This window comes from Onychomys torridus, chromosome 1 (genome assembly GCF_903995425.1).
Source record: "Onychomys torridus chromosome 1, mOncTor1.1, whole genome shotgun sequence".
Classification (NCBI taxonomy): domain Eukaryota; kingdom Metazoa; phylum Chordata; class Mammalia; order Rodentia; family Cricetidae; genus Onychomys; species Onychomys torridus.
This window is the reverse complement of record NC_050443.1, coordinates 175,625,933-175,644,411: the sequence shown is the minus strand read 5'-3', so window position 1 is coordinate 175,644,411 and position 18,479 is coordinate 175,625,933. Positions and strand designations below refer to the sequence as shown.

The 18,479-nt window shown below is 47.8% G+C and overlaps 1 protein-coding gene across 3 annotated transcripts in view; it reads left to right on the top strand.

Annotated features, from left to right (window-relative positions):
* LOC118587085 (nebulin related anchoring protein) overlaps window positions 1-18,479 on the top strand; it is a 75,532-nt gene that overhangs the window by 53,499 nt on the left and 3,554 nt on the right. For all 3 annotated transcript variants that reach the window (XM_036192729.1, XM_036192738.1, XM_036192720.1), the window contains 9 exons: window positions 810-1,007; window positions 2,461-2,565; window positions 4,312-4,410; window positions 5,736-5,840; window positions 6,170-6,277; window positions 7,097-7,408; window positions 13,133-13,237; window positions 13,985-14,083; window positions 15,454-15,558. In XM_036192729.1, the coding sequence (XP_036048622.1) occupies window positions 810-1,007; window positions 2,461-2,565; window positions 4,312-4,410; window positions 5,736-5,840; window positions 6,170-6,277; window positions 7,097-7,408; window positions 13,133-13,237; window positions 13,985-14,083; window positions 15,454-15,558 (1,236 nt within the window). The remainder of the gene's footprint in view (window positions 1-809; window positions 1,008-2,460; window positions 2,566-4,311; window positions 4,411-5,735; window positions 5,841-6,169; window positions 6,278-7,096; window positions 7,409-13,132; window positions 13,238-13,984; window positions 14,084-15,453; window positions 15,559-18,479) is intronic.

Here is an 18,479-nt window from a genome sequence, read left to right as displayed (position 1 = left end):
TCCCTCTTTCCCATCCCACAGCTTCATTTGTTCTCTGCCATTTTTATGCCTGTCTCTCTCCTTTTTCCAACTGTGCTTTCTGTCTTGGGTTGCTGACCTCTGAGGATGGAATTAGATTTTGGCCTTGTTCTAAGGGTGAGGATACCATCAACGACACCAGAGTGGGGGGTTGGGCCAAGTGGTTGGGTTGAAGTGTCAGAGGACAATTGGGACCCAAATTCAGAGGGGAGCCACCAACTTCACATAGTTCCTCCCTAGGCTGGTGGGGCTGGAATAGGCTTCTTCCTCATCTTTCAGGATATACATTGGGCTTAAGGGATGAATATCTATCCTCAGAACTGGCTTTGCAATCAGCCCTCTATTCCTGCCAACTCTAAGATTGACTAGGGCATCATGTAATGTTTGATGAAGCTCTTTGCCAGGTGGAGTACAGGAGACTCCATGAACTTAAGCAGATACTGGGCAAAGATACATTGGGTGGAGCACAGGTTGCCCAGGAGCATTCTTGACACTCTAAAATGGGATGATCTAGGAAATAGAGCAAGGTAGTCATTGGCATTAGATGTCTCTTGTCTATATTTTCCCCTGGTAAGGGAGCCATAACCCCTGTACCCAGGCCAGTGACCAAGAATTTCAAAGTCAGGAGCCAGACTCAAGCGTGCTTATTAGGTCAGTGTCTGCAAGGAGGGAGTATGGGCCTGCATCGTGTCGCTGGCTGATGGGACAACTGCATCATAGTTGCTCTCCCTGATGGTCCTGTGCAAGTAGTCGCTTTGAAATAGTGGCTGTTGATCTGTCTGCCCCTCTAGGTGAATTATAAGAAAGCCTTTGAACACTCAAAGGCTCACTTCCATCTGCCACTGGACATGGTAACCTTGGTGCATGCCAAGAAGGCTCAGACCCTGGCCAGCGACCAGGACTACAGACATCCGCTCCCCCAACACACATCCTTGGCAGAAGACCTGAGGCTGAGCTGTGCCAAGAAAGCTCACAAGTTGCAGAGTGAGGTAAAGAGCTCGGGCCTCTCCATCAGGGCCGTCTCCTGGCAGCACATATCACAAGGCAGGGACCCCCAAGTTCCTCTTGGCTCCATGAAGCTTCCAGAGGTCAGGAACTCTTCGTAGCCCAAGAGCTTCCACACATCCTAATGCACAACCAATTACAGTGCTCAAGTGAGATCATCACGTTCCTTGAGAGTTTCTGCTGAATTCAAAGTGTTGAAATGACCTCATCTAACCTCCACAGTATCTCTGCATCAACAGTCCTTATTGTCCAGAAAAACTGTACAAGACACAAAGAGGGAAATGCCACATGGATTTGTGGGTTTTAGGATTTCCCAGTTTTGTCCCTGGTCTCAAGTTGAGTGGAAACCCTTCTTGCTGTTTCATGGGAAGCACATAGAGCAGGGCCGGGCAGTCAGGTCCTGGAAATGCCTCGCGGGTCGTCTTGGTCCTTGTGAGGCATCTTCATTCCTCTGGTGACATGTCCAACCCCCAACACCTGCTCTGCAAAGCAAGGAGGCACAGGGAGTTAGACAGTCTCATGTTCCTGAAGAAGTGAGACGTGTCCTCCCCAAAGACAGTAGCATCCTTGGTACCTGTCTTCCTTCCCAGCCTGCTGGGTTTGCCTCTTCCAGGCATGTGCAGGCAACAAGACCCATGGAGGAAAGTGAGACCTCTGTCTTGGTTCAACCATGTGTGTGAGTCAAGCAGTGCTCAGATCTGGAATCTGTCATCTCTTGGAATGTTGTGCCTGTGGACAGCATGAGTGACATGCGCTGTCAGGAACCCGAGTGCAGCTGTAGGGGTGAGGGAACTGCCACAGTCATCTCAGGCCATTTGTCACTTATGCAGAGCCCTGGTGCTCACCCTGTCTGATGCTGTGGTGACAGTGGAAGGCAGCACCCAGGGGTGCTTTGCTGGCTAAGGGGAGTAGATTTGGGGACCCTTTAAACTGTCACTCCAAAACACTCAGGTGGTCCTTGCTTTCTCACGCAGGTGTGGACCCGAATGAGTCTTTGCCAAGTTATTTTGGATTAATTCATTAGTTCTTCCTTAACCCATGATTAATTAATACCACCCGCTGCTGCTGGCTTTTGTTTGAAAGATCAGTTAAACCATTTGTACATTTGCCCCAAGACACCTGACTTTCTAGCCACAATCCTCTCCAGCATTTATGGTTTGATAGCCCACATTAAAACAAAAATCCATCCGGCATCCCTGTCACAGCTACTCACAGAGAAGTGACAGCCGAGTGATTTCCTTCTGACCCGCATTTTCCCCAGATGAGCCTTTACTGAGAAGCATGTGCACCGTTGTTGAGCCGCACCACATCTGTCCAGACAGACCAATGGCTGCCTGGAGTTCTGGATATGCGCTTTCAGACAACGTCCCAAGACCCTGGCTTCTCTGCTTCTTTGTTCAGAGTTTGGCTTTTCTGATGTTCGTATATTCCTTGTAGAGTCTGTACCGTTCGGACTTGAACTTCATGCGTGGTATTCCCTGTGTTATTCCTGGCACACTGGAGATTGAAGGAAGAAAGAAAGCATCTGAGCTCATCAGCGAGGTAACATGGGACTCCAGAGTAGGTGATGGCAGTGTGGGAATCCATGGCAGATGCCCCAGTGGGTCTGTGTCCCCCTGCTCAGGCAGCTGGAGGTTAAGCTGTCACCTTGCCTGAGGCACTCATTCTCATTGGAGTTTCCATTCAGACCATTTAAGAAAGCTTGCTGGGGACTGGGAGATGGCTCAGTAGATGAAGCTCAGTGAGCAAGCGTAAGGATCTAAGTATTGATCCTCGACACTCACTGAAAGAGCCAGGCATCGTGGTGTGTATCTGTAACCCCAGTTCTCTGGAGGCGGGAGGTGGGGAGATCCCTGGAGCTCACTGGCTATAACAAGTCTAGCAGAATCAGTGAACTCGGCTCAGGGAGAGACCTGGAGTGGAGGGTGACAGAGGAAGACCCCCAACATTGACCTCTGGCTTTCATGCACAAACATACATAAGACTTGTTCATGAGCTAGTATGATGTGCTTTTCCTAGGTCCTTTGAAGAGCAGCCCTATGGTACAATGGAAAGCAGGCAGGCTTTGGAAAGCAACAAGTAAGGGGTTGAAATTCTAGGTCAGCTCTCATTTGTTTTGTGACCTCGGCCTAGTTACCTGTCCTTTCTGATCCCCGCTTCTAAATTAGTCACGTGGGGTTACACAGAATGCCTCGGTTTAGCTTTGTAAGGATTGGCACCGATTTAAACCCAGTGTTTCTCTGACAGCTGTGTTTGAAATGGCAGCTGTGTTCTTGGTGATTTTTTTGATAAAAAAATAGTCTCAGAATTCTAAGCTCTCTAAGTACACAGGAAGCCTTACTTACCCCAAGAGGTGACATGGGTTGATGCTCATGGTGGACTCAAGGACAGGGAACTCAAGGACTCAAGTAGTGGGAATAGTTGGGTAGATGTTTGGCCACAATCTGCAAACTAAGGGTGGACAGTGCCCTGTGAGAGCTCAGGGGCCCTGGGCTCAGCATTTCCAGAACAGTCTTTGCACTGAAGCTCTTCACAGCCCATGCCCATCAGAGCCCTGTGTGTATCTTCAAAGAACCCATAAAGGCTGGGCTCTTCCAGTGGCTTTCTGAGTCCTGGTGCAGGCAGGTGGGGTGTTTGTGAGGGGTGTGTGTGTTTGTGTATACCCAGGGCCTAGATGTTATTCCTCAGGAGCGATCCACCTTGCTGTTTGAGGCAGGGTTTCTCCCTGTCTAAGCAGGCTGGCCAGTGAGCCCAGGGATCTGCCTGTCTGTCTCCCTGGTGCTGGATTACAAATGTGAAATCCCACATCCAGCTTCTCTCTTGAGTGTGGGTTTGAAGGCCCACAGTTGGCATCGGGCATCCTTAATGCTAAGGACACCAAGTCTTGTCAGGAGCAGACTGTAAACATAGTTGGTTCTGTTTGCCTGAAGAGGGAGATGGCCAGCTGGACTTGGGAATGATGGGCTAGGCAAAAGGAGGCTTTACTGGTGATGGTGGCATACACTTACAATTCCAGTGTGGGGAAAGGCAGAGGCAGGAGGATTCTGGGGTTCTCTGGTCAGCAAGGCTCAAATCCAATGAGAAGTATCTTCTCAAAAAGAAGATATTTATAGTGTTCCTGAGGAACAATACCCCAGTTATCCTCTGGAATTCATGTGCCTGTGCACATAGGGATGGACACACACACACACACACACACACACACACACACACACACACACAGCTTTAATTAAGGTTTACAGCATTAACTGTTTTCTGCCTTACCAAGCCATCTTTTTTCTTTCTTAGAGTAAATACCGCCAGCATCCGGGCTCTTTCAAGTACACAGCTGTGACAGATACTCCCAATCTACTGCATGCCAAGTTCAGCAACCAGATCACCAATGAGGTGAAATCTTCAGTGGCTGTTCAAGGATGGCTAGATTTAAAGAGAAAGAAAAAGGGGTGGAGATGTGTGTGTGTGTGTGTGTGTGTGTGTGTGTGTGTGTGTGTGTGTGTGTGTGTGAATGGGCTGAGAGGGGAAAGGCATTCGAGTTTATGGGGGGATTTGGAAAGAAAAGAACATTTCATACAGAACCTAACACATCTTCCAGAGGAAAAGAAGAAGTTGGGCATCTGCTTTAGACGGTAGTCAGGCTCCTCTAGACCAGGGGCAGATTGGAAGCCCAGCCTCAGGCCACACCCTAGAGGGGTTGGATCCAAACAGCCAAGGGACAAGGCCCTCAGCTGACTCTTTTGAATAAAGGAATCTGAGGAATGGCAGCCTGTGGTTCTACTCTAGGCAGATGGTGCAAACCAATATAATGCTCATTTATGGAGGGCTTGCGATTACCCGAAGGCGGGTCTCAGGTACGGCATCGCTCTGGATTCTTCAACCTTTGCCTCGTCTTAATCTCACTCAATGTATTCATCCCAAAATTTACTATTCCCAATAAAAAATAAAAGGAAGGGAAGGGTCTCCTCTGCCGAAATTTTCTCCCCTGCCTACTGGCTCTCCTGTCAGCTGAGCAGACACATAATATCAGATTGTTTTCATTTTTAAGATTCCCCCAACTCTAGCTTTCAGAATTTATGTGGAGATCCGGCTATTTTTACTGTTCGCCTCCACATTTGACCCAAGCCTTCTAAAACTGGAAGGGGCACCTGAGGATAAGGACGCCCAAAGAGACAGAGTTCATCATCTTGCACAGAGAGGCTGTCAAGTTAAAATGTTTGTTTGCCCCTGCTCTCTCTTTCTGAACCGTGAGCCGTGGGGTAACCATGTTTTAAGATGGCCTCTGACCTTGCAGAAGTCAGCAAGCACTGACCTGTTTCTGAGCACAGGGACAAGTCCTCCAGGGCAGCCCTGGCTCAGCTTGCTCTCAGAAGGGATCCTGAGGTAGCAGGGAAGGGCTACGACCAGTGCTGCCTCTTCCCATCAGCAGCACATCTGTTCTGTGTCCCAGGTCTTAGACGCCTGTGCTGTATCAGGCGACTGGACTTCAGTACAACCTCCACTGTTTACCTTCCTCAGTGTTTAGTAGAACAAACAGCAGCTCCCTACATAGTCCTTCCATTTCACCTGATTCCACTCACACAGCCTGACTTGACTGAAAGGAATGTCCCGGCTGAGGCTGTGTCCAAGGAGCGTTCTGCTGCCGTGTTTCCCCAGCCGCACACACAGGACTCATGCACGGCTTATCTTCTCACTGTTTATTTTTAATTCGGGTGCAGCGCCTCTATAAAGCAGCTGGAGAGGATGCTCGACACCAATACACAGCGCCCCTTGGTTTGCCTGAGTTCATTCGAGCAAAAGCCAATGCAGACAACCTGAGTGAGGTGAGTCTTCCTCCCAGCTGAGGTTCAAGTTCAGCGTCACCAGCGTTGTGTCACATAGGTGACCCGACAGCCACTTCCCTGCCATTTGCTGAAGCCTCTTAAAAAGCACCCATTCTAGATGCCCATGTAAAATCTATGTGTGTTATATATACATGTATGCTCAGAGCCTACCACAGGGCATATGCTAATGAGAGTTTGCTCTCCAAAACAGAAATCATTTGCTGCTCACAAATGGATTCTAGGACACCATGTTACTAATGAAAGGGTATGCAGACTTTATTTGTTGATTCATCTGTTTTCTTAAAGATATACATGTGTTCCCATTTTAGGCAAAATACAAGGAATCTTGGCATAATCTTCGTGCCCAAGGCTACAAGCTGACAATAGACGCTCTCCCCTTCCAGGCTGCTCGGGCCTCCGGGAACATAGCTAGTGATGTGAGTGGACTTCTCTGACCTTCTCTCTTGCTTCCTCTCTGTTAACTTCATATAAAACAATGTGTGAGGCTGATTTTTCCCTAAGTAAAGCAAATCTGTAACTGTGTGAGACAAGACATCATCTGCAGAATATTATCAGTTCTGAATGAGGTCCTTGGGCAAAAGGAGAGCCGAGCATAGGTAAATCTGTGCAGGGGTCTGTGGCTGAAGGCACTGGTGACTCAGGTCTCACGTGAGAGCTGTCTGCTGTCTGCAGCACCACCCAGAACAAGGACGAGAAAGGAGATGGAGATGGCGGTCGCCTCCCCCGGCTCTGTCTTTCCCTCCACAATCCGCCCGCTGTGCTTCGCATGTCCATAGCTTTGGGACATGAAGGTGACTTTCTCTTTCCTGCAAACAAATCACAGAAAACATGGACTTCAAGTGAGCAGACCCTGTCTTTGGGGTTTAGTGTTTTTCCAAATATGAGTGGATAAAATACAAGTTTCTTTTTTTACCCCTTTTGATGAAATTCCTTTTGGCCACAGGATACACAAGGGGAGCAGGATGCTCCCTGAGGTCCTGAGGATCTGACTCTAATTAGATAGGAAGAGAGATCTAATGTTCTCATCCTTCGGGCCCAAGGGAGGGAAGCACGCTTCAGGCCAACTGCCTGTGGTAGGTCTTAGAAGCACTACCGCCTAGAACAAGAAAAGGTGACCCCTCACCCCCGGGCCTGTGATGAAGTAACACAGGTGGGCGCACACTGGTCATGTGCTGCTGTGAGGCGGGCATATGTTGGCTGCATGCTGCCCCTGACCAGCTGGCTGTCCCTTCTAGTTTCTCTATAGGCATGACTTCGTGAAGGAGCGTGGGCAGCTCCTTGGGTTCCGGAGTGTGAGTGATGACCCAAGGCTGCAGCACTACCGGAGGATGGGCCAGCTGCAGAGTGAGCATCAGTACAGGAAGGAGGCAGTCAGCGGCCAAGCCCAGTGCCACCTGCCCATGGATATGGTGCACCTGGTCCATGCCAGGAAGGCCCAGGCCCTGGCCAGTGACCATGACTACCGGACGCAGTGCCATGAGTTCACTGCTCTGCCTGAGGACTTGAAGATGGCCTGGGCCAAGAAAGCCCATGCCCTACAGAGTGAGGTAGGCTTGTACAGCACTGGCTAGTCCCACCTTTCTGCTATACCTGAGGTTCATCTTTGAGCTTTGGAACCCTCTCCACCCCAATTTTTGGCCTGCGTCCTCTAGGATGGGATTATTTCTTCAATAGATATTTATTGAGCAGCTACTATATGGAGAACACTTTGCTGGCTTGTTTTTTTCTCTCTTCACCTGAGTTCCTGCTCTGAATTTCTGACTTCCCTTCCTCTCCCTTCTCCTGTCCTTTGCCCCTTTTCTTCTCCTCCCTTCAATTCTTCTCTTCTTCTGGGAGAATGCAGTTGTCAGCAAAGAAATAAAAAATATCCCCTGTGCATGTGGAGCTCCCACTGCCGTGAAGGGAGATTAATGGTGATTGATATGGTGAATATCTTATATCTCAGATGGTCATACCTGCTAGGGAGATAAATAGAATACAGAAGTGGGGTGGGAGTGTGTGTGTGTGTGTGTGTGTGTGTGTGTGTGTGTGTGTGTGTGTTCATGCATATATGCAATCTTTCTGGGTTTTTGAGGCAGGGTCTTGCTATGTAGTCCAGGATGGCCTCCAGTGTGAGGTGCTTCTGCCTCAGCTTCTGAAATGCTCTGATTATGGGTGGCACCCACATGTACCACCACCCAGCCTATGTGCCATTTACACTAGGGCATCCCTGCAGCTCTCACTGGAAAGGTGACATTTGAGCAAAGGCCTGAAGGGGATGAGAGGGGGGGATGGGAAATCTATGCAGACAGAACAGTAAATTCCAAGGCAAGAGCAGGAACATAGTGACATGTCTGAGGGCAAACAGAAGCCCATGAGTGGAGCTGGGGAGACGGTTCAGTGGACACAGCACTTGGTATGCAAGTGAGAGGACCAGAGTTCGGATCCCAGAGTACATAAAAGCCAGACAAGTGTGGCAGCCACCTGCAACTTCAGCACTGAGAAAGCAGAGTCAGGGTCCCCAGATCAAGCTGCATAGCTGGGCTAGCCAGAAATCATCAAGCTTCATGTTCAGAGAGAGACCCTGCCTCAATCAACGAAGTGGAGAATGATTGAATGTGCCTGATGCCAACTTCAGGCTTGTGTATGCATATACACATGTGTACCCCCACACACACTTGTGCCCCCACACATGTGAACATGTATGTATACACTACTACACACACAAAAAGATGTGGATGAGTGAAGAGGTCTTGGTGGATGGGGCAGACAGCATTGGCCTGGACTGAGGATGGGAGGGTGGGGACGAGGGGCTAAGATAAGGCAGCCATGGCTGACACTGACTGTCTGTCCCTTTGTCCTTGCTGCGGCTCTGGACTGGGAACACCTGTAGAGTAGGTCTGGGAAGTTGGGCTCAGATTCTCTGAACTCGGACTCTCTTGAAGGATCTTAAAGCAGTGCCAGTTTTGGGGTCAAGAGCTGTAGACCCCAAGGCTCTCAAAGGAGAGATCTTGCTCTAGTTAAAATCAAGGGTGAGTTGTGGGGGTTGGAGTGGTAGAGGCAGTTATACTCCATGTCATGGAGTCATATTTCTGAGGTATACATCCCATTCCTCCACACTGGCCATGTGAGCTTGCACAGGTCCTTCATCTTTGCCCAGTTTTGGACAGTGACAGTAACAAAGTGGTCATATGCAATGTGTATGTAGCACACACAGAGTGTCAGGCATAATGCCACCCATCATCTCTCTGGGCCCTATGACAACCCTAAGAAGAAGCCATTCCCAGTTTAGACTGAAAGCCATGGATCTGTTGGCCATTGGCCCTTGTCATGTGTTTGCACCTTTGGGGACTCTTAGGCCAAACCATGGAAGTGTGTTCTGAGCAATGTAGGACACTTAACAGCAGGCCAGGCCTCAAGCCTATATTACCAAAGTAGCAAATATCTCCAAGCATTTCCTGGGGGAGTGAGGTTAACTCATGTTGAGAAGCCAGGTTTTGCTGAGAGCTGTTCTGTGTTCTTAGCATGAAGCCTGGTCCACAGGATCCTAGAGGAAACAGCCGCTTTTGTAAGTCCCCCGACCTAGTTCCCATTCCGGCTGTGCTCAGAACAGGGCCTGCTCTTAGTTCAATAAGCAGGGTACCATACACACAAAGTGGTTATTGACTATTACAATAATGATCTTATTAATGAATGACTCATCATAATATGTTGCTGAGCCAGAAGGTTGCTGCTCACCCAGTTTTGCCCCTAGCTGGCTAGGTGACCCTGAGTAGTCATTGTATTCCCTGGACTCCATCCCGGAATTAGAAAAGCAGCAAGGTTTGATCTGGCCCATGATCTCAGACTTTTGAGGGTCACAATAGGGTTAACATGATGCCAATTTTTATTTTACCAAGGAAAGAAAAAGAAAAGGAAACCTAAACACCACCCGAAGGTATGATTTATGTGATTGTTATTTTTGAAAAGAAAGAAAAAGTTTGTAACATTTAAAAAATATCAAGAACATAATCTCAAAAGGAGAAATGGCAGCTGGCAACTGTATATTAACATTTAAAAAACAGAATCTGATTTACAATTCTGAGGCTAAGAAATGATTGCTTCAATTTCACATAACTGTGTGATGCTCTGTGCACTGTTTTTTCAGCCTATGATTTGTTAGATGTAAGAAGTCTGAACTCCCAGATATACTCAACAGTGATGATGCTCAGGGTGATGGCTTTGCTATGGTCTTTATCAAAATCTCCATCTTGCATGGCTAGATTATATAGAAAAGGAAACACATGCTTAACATGAGTTCATCAGTCTTTGTTCTTTTAAAAATTGTTTGTGTGTGCATGTATATGTGTACACTATGTGAGTGTAGTGCCTGCAGAGACCAGAAGGGGCATCATAACCCCTGGAACTGAGTTACAGGCAGTTGTGAGTCGGCTTGTATGGTTGCTGGGTGCTGGGAACTGAGGTGCAGTCCTCTGCAAGAGCAGCAAGTGCTCTTAACTTCAGGGCCTACCCTAGCTCTTCAACAAGAGTGTGTTGGTTGAGAAGCTTCTCCTGTATTTCCCTGCTCTGGCCAGGGAGAAAGCATTAGGTTGTACCAGAAGGTCTGAGAGGTGCTCCCCACTTGGGCTAAAGGCCATGATTGCCAATGCCATGCCAAGTTCTGCTTCCCTTTGAAGGTCACTTGAGATGTACATGCTGGCCTGGGGGCATCCATCATGAACCCATGGCAGTGACTTTCATACCCTGTTTGGTCTTTTATGAGCCTACTGTTCTCTGCTCCTGCATGATCTCATACCAGGACTGTAGGATCTCAAAACATATCAGTCCCCCACCCTTCCCCAGTGTGGTAACCTCAGGTTGTCTCTTGAAGCAATCCAGGCTTCAGTGTCCCTATCAGAAACAATAACAACAATGGCTAAAATGTATAGAAACCCTACCTCCTGGGCCAGGTATTAATATAAATATGTTACATAGACTCATTTCATATAAAGGTTGGTCTGAGTATCACTCTTACTTTTACAGATGTAGAGATGTGAGACCCTCATCATCTAAGTCATCTGCCTTGGGTCACAAGCTGGCAGGGAAATGACTTTCCCAAGGCTCTGGAACTAGAAAGAGATGGGGCAGGGCTTCTGTAGGTGGCTACATTATCACCTAGGCATTCTAGTCTGTGTTCTTGATGGCTTCCAATGTGGCTTACTCAGAGCATAGCAGCCCATAGCTCTTCTCAGTGTCTAAAACATCATTTGAACACTAAAACTATTCTGTGGGTGAGAACAAGAAGCCCTCCTTTGCATGACAGAATGCATTGAGATAATGAGTCTAAACGGTCCCGCAAAGGTAGTAAGGATGCCACATCTCATCCACATGACGAATACACCCATTCCTCCAGGTACCACCTCAGTACAATTGCTTGCACGGTACCTACATTTACTATCACTTTGCAAGAGATTGCTCCCAAATGGGGGTGTTGGGAAAGTCACACCCATGAATGACTTCTCAAGTGGCCTGCAGACCTTAGTATAAGGAGAACAGATGCTGCCATTTGGGTGAGTCAGGTCGGGGTGGGCACTTTGCAAAGGTTTATTCTTAGACTCAGTCTCTGAGGCCGTCTGGATAGCTAACTCTTCTTGGCTCCCCTCCTCTCTCCCTCCTTTGATCATGAAGTCTGGGGCAGGTGTGTTGTTTTTAGGGTCTGTGTGAATAGTCAAAGCTGGGCTGGGGAGATATCAATAGATGATGTGTTTATCAGAGTCAGAGGCACAGTCGGATCTTTGGGGACCTGCATCTTGCTTCCTGACTTACCTGTAATTGTACTGTTCAGCCCAACAAAAGACAAGTTGAAAGAGTGCTCCCCACTCCATCTCGCTCATGAAAGGAGCAGGGCCTGGCTGTGAAGAGGCCCTGTAGGATTATTCTCTCTAACTTAGAAATCTATCCAATTTTCTCTGCTCTTTATCAGAGTCGAAGGCAAAAGCATTGCTGGTGTAGACTGAAAAGACACTCTATGAAAAGCAATCTTACTGACATGGGGTTTTGAAACCTGCTCCTGAGCCCGAGTGATGCCTCCCTTCACCAGTCAGAAAGCAGTGTGGAATTGGCACAGGGGCATTAACCGGCAGACAGTAGATCAGACACAGACCCACTTTGAGGCCAGCTGTGAGGAGCGCTGTGGATCCTGAAATGAAAGAGAACTAAACAGGCTGAGAGGCTGGCATCCCGAGCGGTATTTTACGTTACAGCAGGGCTTATATCTAAATTAGAGAAATGCCATCAACTTCATTTAGATCCAAATTTCAGATTTCCTTAGAGAGGCTTTTCCACCTTTAAAAATACCCAATTTCCATAAAGAGGAGAAGAAAGGCGTTCGGGTGACCGCGTCACTGTAGCCGATGCAGGTAGATCAAGGACCCCTAATAAGATTTGACAGTTTAGGGGCTCCAATCAGAGCCACTGTTGTAATGCTCCTAGTTATTTTCTCCCAGGAATGGTACTGTTGGCCTAATCTTCTAAGCCCTTAAAATGAAGAAAGAGGAAAAGACTTTGCCTGATTTTGCAATATAAGCAAGTCATAATGAGTTACAGCTAGGGGTGTGGGGAGTAAACTGAGGCATAGAAGGGTTAAAAGGACTTATTCATTGCTAGCCCAACATACTTAAAATTCTTTTAGTTTTTAAATTCCTCTGGTAGTTGACCCCTGCCTCCTCTGTGGCCGTTATCTGAAGAGCAAAAATCTGATGGTCTCTTGTCCCTGGGGACTCTGAGGTTTTCCCCAAGGATTGTTTTGACCTTCAAATGTGACAGAGAGACTGAGTTGCATGTTGGTAAAGTAGTTGCTCTGAGTCATAGCCACTTCAATCCAGGGCTCAGAACCCTTTGATCAGCTGAATGGTGTGTAGATGGTTTTTGTTTGGCAGGTGGTAGATTGCCTCACTGGCAGAATGAACCCAAATAATCCTGGTTGATCCCTGGATTTGAGCGCATAGCTCTTTCTTTAAATGCTTGTCCATGGATGTCATCGCCGTCAGCTTCAAGTCTTGCTAACTGGGGGGCTGCTTGCACCTTGATTGTGCTCTGTTACTTTATTCGTGGACAATGTGCAAACTCAAAACATCTAGACTCAGAATCCTCTCTCAATGAAGTCACTGAACTACTGGGATGAAGGGTGATTGCAAAGCATGATTTATTATTCTTTATTTTTATTATTCTTATTACAAAACAAGGGCCTTGCTGAAATGCCCGCAGGGTACTAGACACAGTCCTGACAGAAGCTCATGATCTTCTTCCTGCAGTTCCGATACAAGTCCGACTTGATGGGCATGAAGGGCACAGGATGGCTGGCTCTGAGATCTCCCCAGATAGAGAGTGCAAAGAAGGCCGGAGAGCTTATCAGTGAGGTACCATCAGCCTCCTTCCTGAAAGACGTGGGCATCCTGAGTATTTCCTTTTGAATAGAGAATCTGTTTACACAGTGGAGATCATGCTACCATGGACCCAAGGCTGATGGACTCTCTGCATTTTTTTTCTGGAGCTGTTTGCAACCCAAACATAAAACAATGATATTTCCCTGCAACTAACTCACTGTCAAGGAGTTGAAGGCATTAAGTACATTAGGAGCTTCTTACTAGATACATTGACCAGTTATCATCTAATGTGGACCACTGTTTTCTTTGGCAATTCATTGAATCTGTATTTATCCACTGAGTTTGGTCCAATGTACTGAGGTCACCTGGCTTCTGGGGGTATTAAAAGTTACATAGGGCTTGCAATGCCAACTGATTGATGGCCTTGGGACATCTGTCCTAGAATCTCCTTGAGAGAGACACTGCCATCTTTGGTTTTCTTACTCACAGAACTTTCTTGGAGAGGGTCTAAGCAAGGCTCCATGGATGCCTAACATGTCTCTTAATAGAACTTATTTACAGCAAAGAATCCCTTCTTTAAGAAATGAAATGTTTGTCACATGCTTTTAATCATAAAGAAAGCTTGGGTCCTTCCAATTCTCTTGACTGTCAGATGCCTATCAAACAGAGTGGCTTGTCTTCTGATATGCCATTGTGATTTATACATTTGGCCCCAAGAAGCCAGAATTAAAGACAGAAGTGATATTTAACCATGTATCATGGGACTCTTTTCTTTTATAGACCAAGTACCGCAAAAAACCAGACAGTATCAAGTTCACCACGGTGGTAGACTCTCCAGACCTTGTTCATGCCAAGAACAGCTACATGCACTGTAATGAGGTGGGTTCCTCAACCCCACTAAGCCTGGGCATGTAGTGCGGTGCTGTGGGTTGGTGCTAGATGGAGGTGCAAGCCATCTGGGTGCTTGTGGGCCAACTGCTAGTCTCTTCTCATCCCATTCTCCATATCTGAAGGAGGAAGCGGGTGGGAATGGTGAGGGCAACCATTCCATGGCACAGTGAGTGGATTTAAAGAGGATTAAACAAGTAAAGCTTTAAGCACGTACAGGAGCACAGCGAGTCCTCTACAAATGGCCTGCTATGGTTTGAGTTATAATCACGATGATACCTAGCGTCACTGATGATCTCTCACCAGACACGAAGTCAGGTACATCTTAATTGCTGATGTACGGAGTGGAATTAAAAGGCTTATGGAACCCTGGGAGGAAGAAAGAATGGTTATATTCAGAGCTTCCTTCTGCCTTTGCTGCCTGTGCACTTTAGGCCTGTGTCCTCTTCCAGAGGACAGGAGGCTATGAGAGTTTCCGTTCTTAATGCAGTTATAGGCTGCCCGCCCCCAGCCCAAATGCTGTCTTGAGCAGTTCCGGTTCTCAAAGCCTAGGTGGAGTGGGAACTGATGGGAACAGAATGTCTACACCTGTAGAAATAGATGGGATCCAGATGCTTCTTAAGGTTGTTGGCAAGGCTTAAAATCACTGCTCTAAGAGTTGAAAATGAAGACCAAGATTAATTTTAAAATTGTGTCTTTGTGCAATCTGGGTAAACTATGAAAGCCTTTAGGTTTTAAACACTAAGACATTTAATAAACTTTAAAGTTTAAAAAAAAGGCCAATTTGCTTTGTATTGCTACTATCTGTGTTCAACAACAGAGGCTCAAAGACCTGGGAGCTGTCTCTTGTTACCAGTGAACACACACACTGGGTTGCAGAGGGTCTGAGACACAGCCACCCATTTCAGGTAGAATAAATTACACAGGCATGGCCAGCCAGGGAGCTGGTTTATGGTCCATTTAGAACAGATCATGGCAATTTTTTTTTTTCTTTTCAAGACAGGGTTTCTCTGGTTAGCTTTGCACCTTTCCTGGATCTTGCTTGGTAGACCAGACTTGCCTCGAACTCACAGAGATCTGCCTGCCTCTGCCTCCCGAGTGCTGGGATTAAAGGTATGCGCCACCACCGCCTGGCTGGCAAATATTTTAACAGTGTTCACCATCACATGACCCTGGCCACATGGGAACCTTCTACTCACTAGATACTTCTAGAAGGATTATCTCTAAGGACGGTGCTGAATTCCACTTCATCTAGTAAACGAGAGAGCCAGGAGAGGGCATTAGCTACTTCTCTCTTGAGCTTTTACCAAGTATAATTGTATCTAGGCTCTGCCTTGACTGTCAGTCTGTCTCACCCGCAGCGCCTGTATAGGTTGGGAGATGCAGACTCCCTGCATAGGTACACGCCTATCCCAGACCACCCTGATTTCACCCGAGCACGACTGAATGCGATGCACCTAAGTGACGTAAGTAGGACTTGTGCAGTGTGTGCCTGCTTCTGTAATATTTCCCGGCCAGTTGATTTGATTTATTATTATTATTATCATTATTATTATTATTATTATTTTAAGTCCTAAGAAGGAGGACATGAAAGTAAAAGAACGGAGGACCCAGAACAGGACAAACTGCTTGTGTGACTTCCTATCACTCCCCTCACTGTGCCTCAGTTTCCTTACCTGTAAAATAGGAGGAAGTGGAGCTGAGCTAAATGGAAGTCTCTTGTAGCTTTAACATTCTGATTCTAGGCTGGACTCTGAAGACCTTGGTCATGTGCCTGGTAATGGTCAGGGGTATGGTCCCCAGGTTCTGGTAGATGTAGGCAAACTGTTCTGTTGATTTCTCGGACCTCTTTCTTTAGCCATTCAGAGAAGAAGTATGACAGCAGAGATGGAATAACCCCATCTCACTCTGCAGTTTGAAAAGATGTTCTCAATGTAGCTGGCTCCTTTGTGCATTGAACCGCGCCTGCCAACACTCCAGCTTCCCCTGGACATGTGCCCTTTGCGTACATAACCAAGACAGTGTTTCCCAAACCCGGGCTTGTTGTTGGCAGGGGTTGGAGGCCCCCGGTTGTAATAGAATGGGCAGCCGCTCAGCCGGCAGTGCTGTGATCCCCAGATAACAGGTAGAGAAGCGGAGCAATCAAAAGACACTGTCAGATTGGAATAACACAGGCTGAGTGTGTCAGCCTGGGGCAGCGAGCGGCCTCCTAGAGCCCAGCCATTCTTCCTTCCCTGGCCTGGCCATTGTGTCCTGGGGCTGCGTGTGGATCGACAGCTGCTGCTGTTCACCCCAGAGGTGTCTGCCTTGCAGGGGTTGGAGAGAGGCGCCTTCTAGTTAGCGTGTGCATTAGTTTGTTGCAGTTGTAAAGCCCTGTGGGATCCCACACGGTGAATGCTCTCGTGCTTTGTAAATATGAGTTATTAGAAGCATTTGATGCTTTTCAGGGATGAGCGAGGGATAATTTTAGAACAGCAGCTCTGGTGGGCTGGCCTCCATCTGGGGAAGCTGGACCGCCCCCTCTACAGAGCTGGCACGGAAGGTCCAGCTCATTAATTCCCAAGGATGGGGAGGCCAGGTCTCCACTGGAGTAACTCTCCAAGGACCACAGCCCAGAGACAGGGATGAAACTGCTAACTAGTTCATGAGGGTCCCAGCTTAAGGAGGACAGCCATCCCAGGCTGGTAAGAGAGGTGTGGTCCTCTCACAAGGTGCAGGGGCAGCCTGCAGAGTCCTGGAGCTGAAATTAGCCATCAGGGCTCACAGGGTATGGAGAACTCGTGGACCTCCTTTGAAGGAACACTTCTTCAGGGGCGTGTGGAATGTGTACAATTGGATCAAGTGCTCTGTGAGGAGGATGTGGAGGCAAAGTGACCTTCCTGAGCAAAGAAAGCCATTGAGATGTGCAAGGCAGCCGAAATAACTCAAAATCAAATGACTCTAATGTGTGAGGATGAGGACAAAACTGTGATCAAGAGGAGGGGTGCCCAGGGTTCCGAATCAAAGCGCCTGTGGAATCTAAAGAATGCCAGTGGCAGAGCAGAAACCTCAGCAGCAGAGAAAACAGGGAGGAAGCCTCCATAAGCAAGCAGTGTGTGGAGCCCCAGGAGAAAGAGCCTGAACGCTGGAGACAACCCCATTTAGACCACTGTCTCTACAGGGGTCCCTGAGTTACCTAGGCTCCAGGGCTGGGTGCATAGGCCACCCACATAGTATGGTGTTAGACTTGAAGTTCAAGGGAAGGTTGATGTAATTAACTGGCCCAGATGTAGGGTAGAGGCTCTTACTAGGAAGGAACTGGGTCCCTCTCATACAGAGTGTTTAGGGGTGTCGTCTCCATTTCCTACTCAGATATCTTTGGAAGCCACCAAAACAGGAAGCAGACTGCTAAAGGGGGTTGTTGGTGGATTATTGTCTGACTCTCCCATATCTTGAATACCTTCCAATGCTGGCTGTTAGATTAGTGACCCAGTACATCCACACATTTGGCCCTGGCTGTGAGACCACAGTTAGGTAGTTTCCCATGCAAGGCTTGGGTCTGTTCCTTGGGCCTAGTGTATTGGGCCTGTGTGTTGTTCATGGTGAAGGCAGCTGTGCCAACAGCAGTCACACATAGACAATGAGATCTACTCTGCTTGGCCCAGGCACTCCATGGTCCCCTTCTAGTGCTGGGCACAGAATAAAAGTGGGTGGAGCCCTTTGCTTTTCATCTGTCAAGCCTTTGCAGAACAGAGGGCTGGTCCTGACTTCCATTTCCAGGCAACAAAAGGAAGGTTCTTAAGGGGCCCTTGACCTGCTGCAGCTCTGAGTGATCCGGCATCCATCACAGTCTGGGGCTGTCATTTTGTCATCTGTTGCTGCTGTGACTTTCCTGCTGTCTGGCTTCTCTAAGGCTGAATAAAGGAGAGCGTCTACTGGGGTCTCCCAAAAACTCCTTTCATGGAGGAATTGCCTTATCTTGGAAAGATATAGCTACATGAAGGCACAGAAGATTTTGGTGCCTCCATAGGTGATGTGGCAAGCATAAGGCCTGAGAAGATATGATTACAGACCCCCAGAGGCCTGTGGATCAACTTGAAAGGGGGGGATAAAACATGAAGATAGAAAGCATGTGGGTCAGGTACCCTGTCAGGTTCTTGACAATCCATTTAATTTAGGTGATGGTCTGACCTCCCTGCAAGTCTCTGGAGTGCATGTAAGGTGCAGCATTTCTCCTAGTGATGGGGTGAGGCATCACAGCTAGACTGAATTACCAACCTCAAGGAGTCAGAGGAAGCCCCTGGGTGACAAGACCTGGAGGAGAGCACTTTCAGCATGCTGGAGCTCCAGGTTCTGGGATCAGGAGCCTGAAAAGCTGAGACCCAGAGAGCGGATGCAGACACAGAAG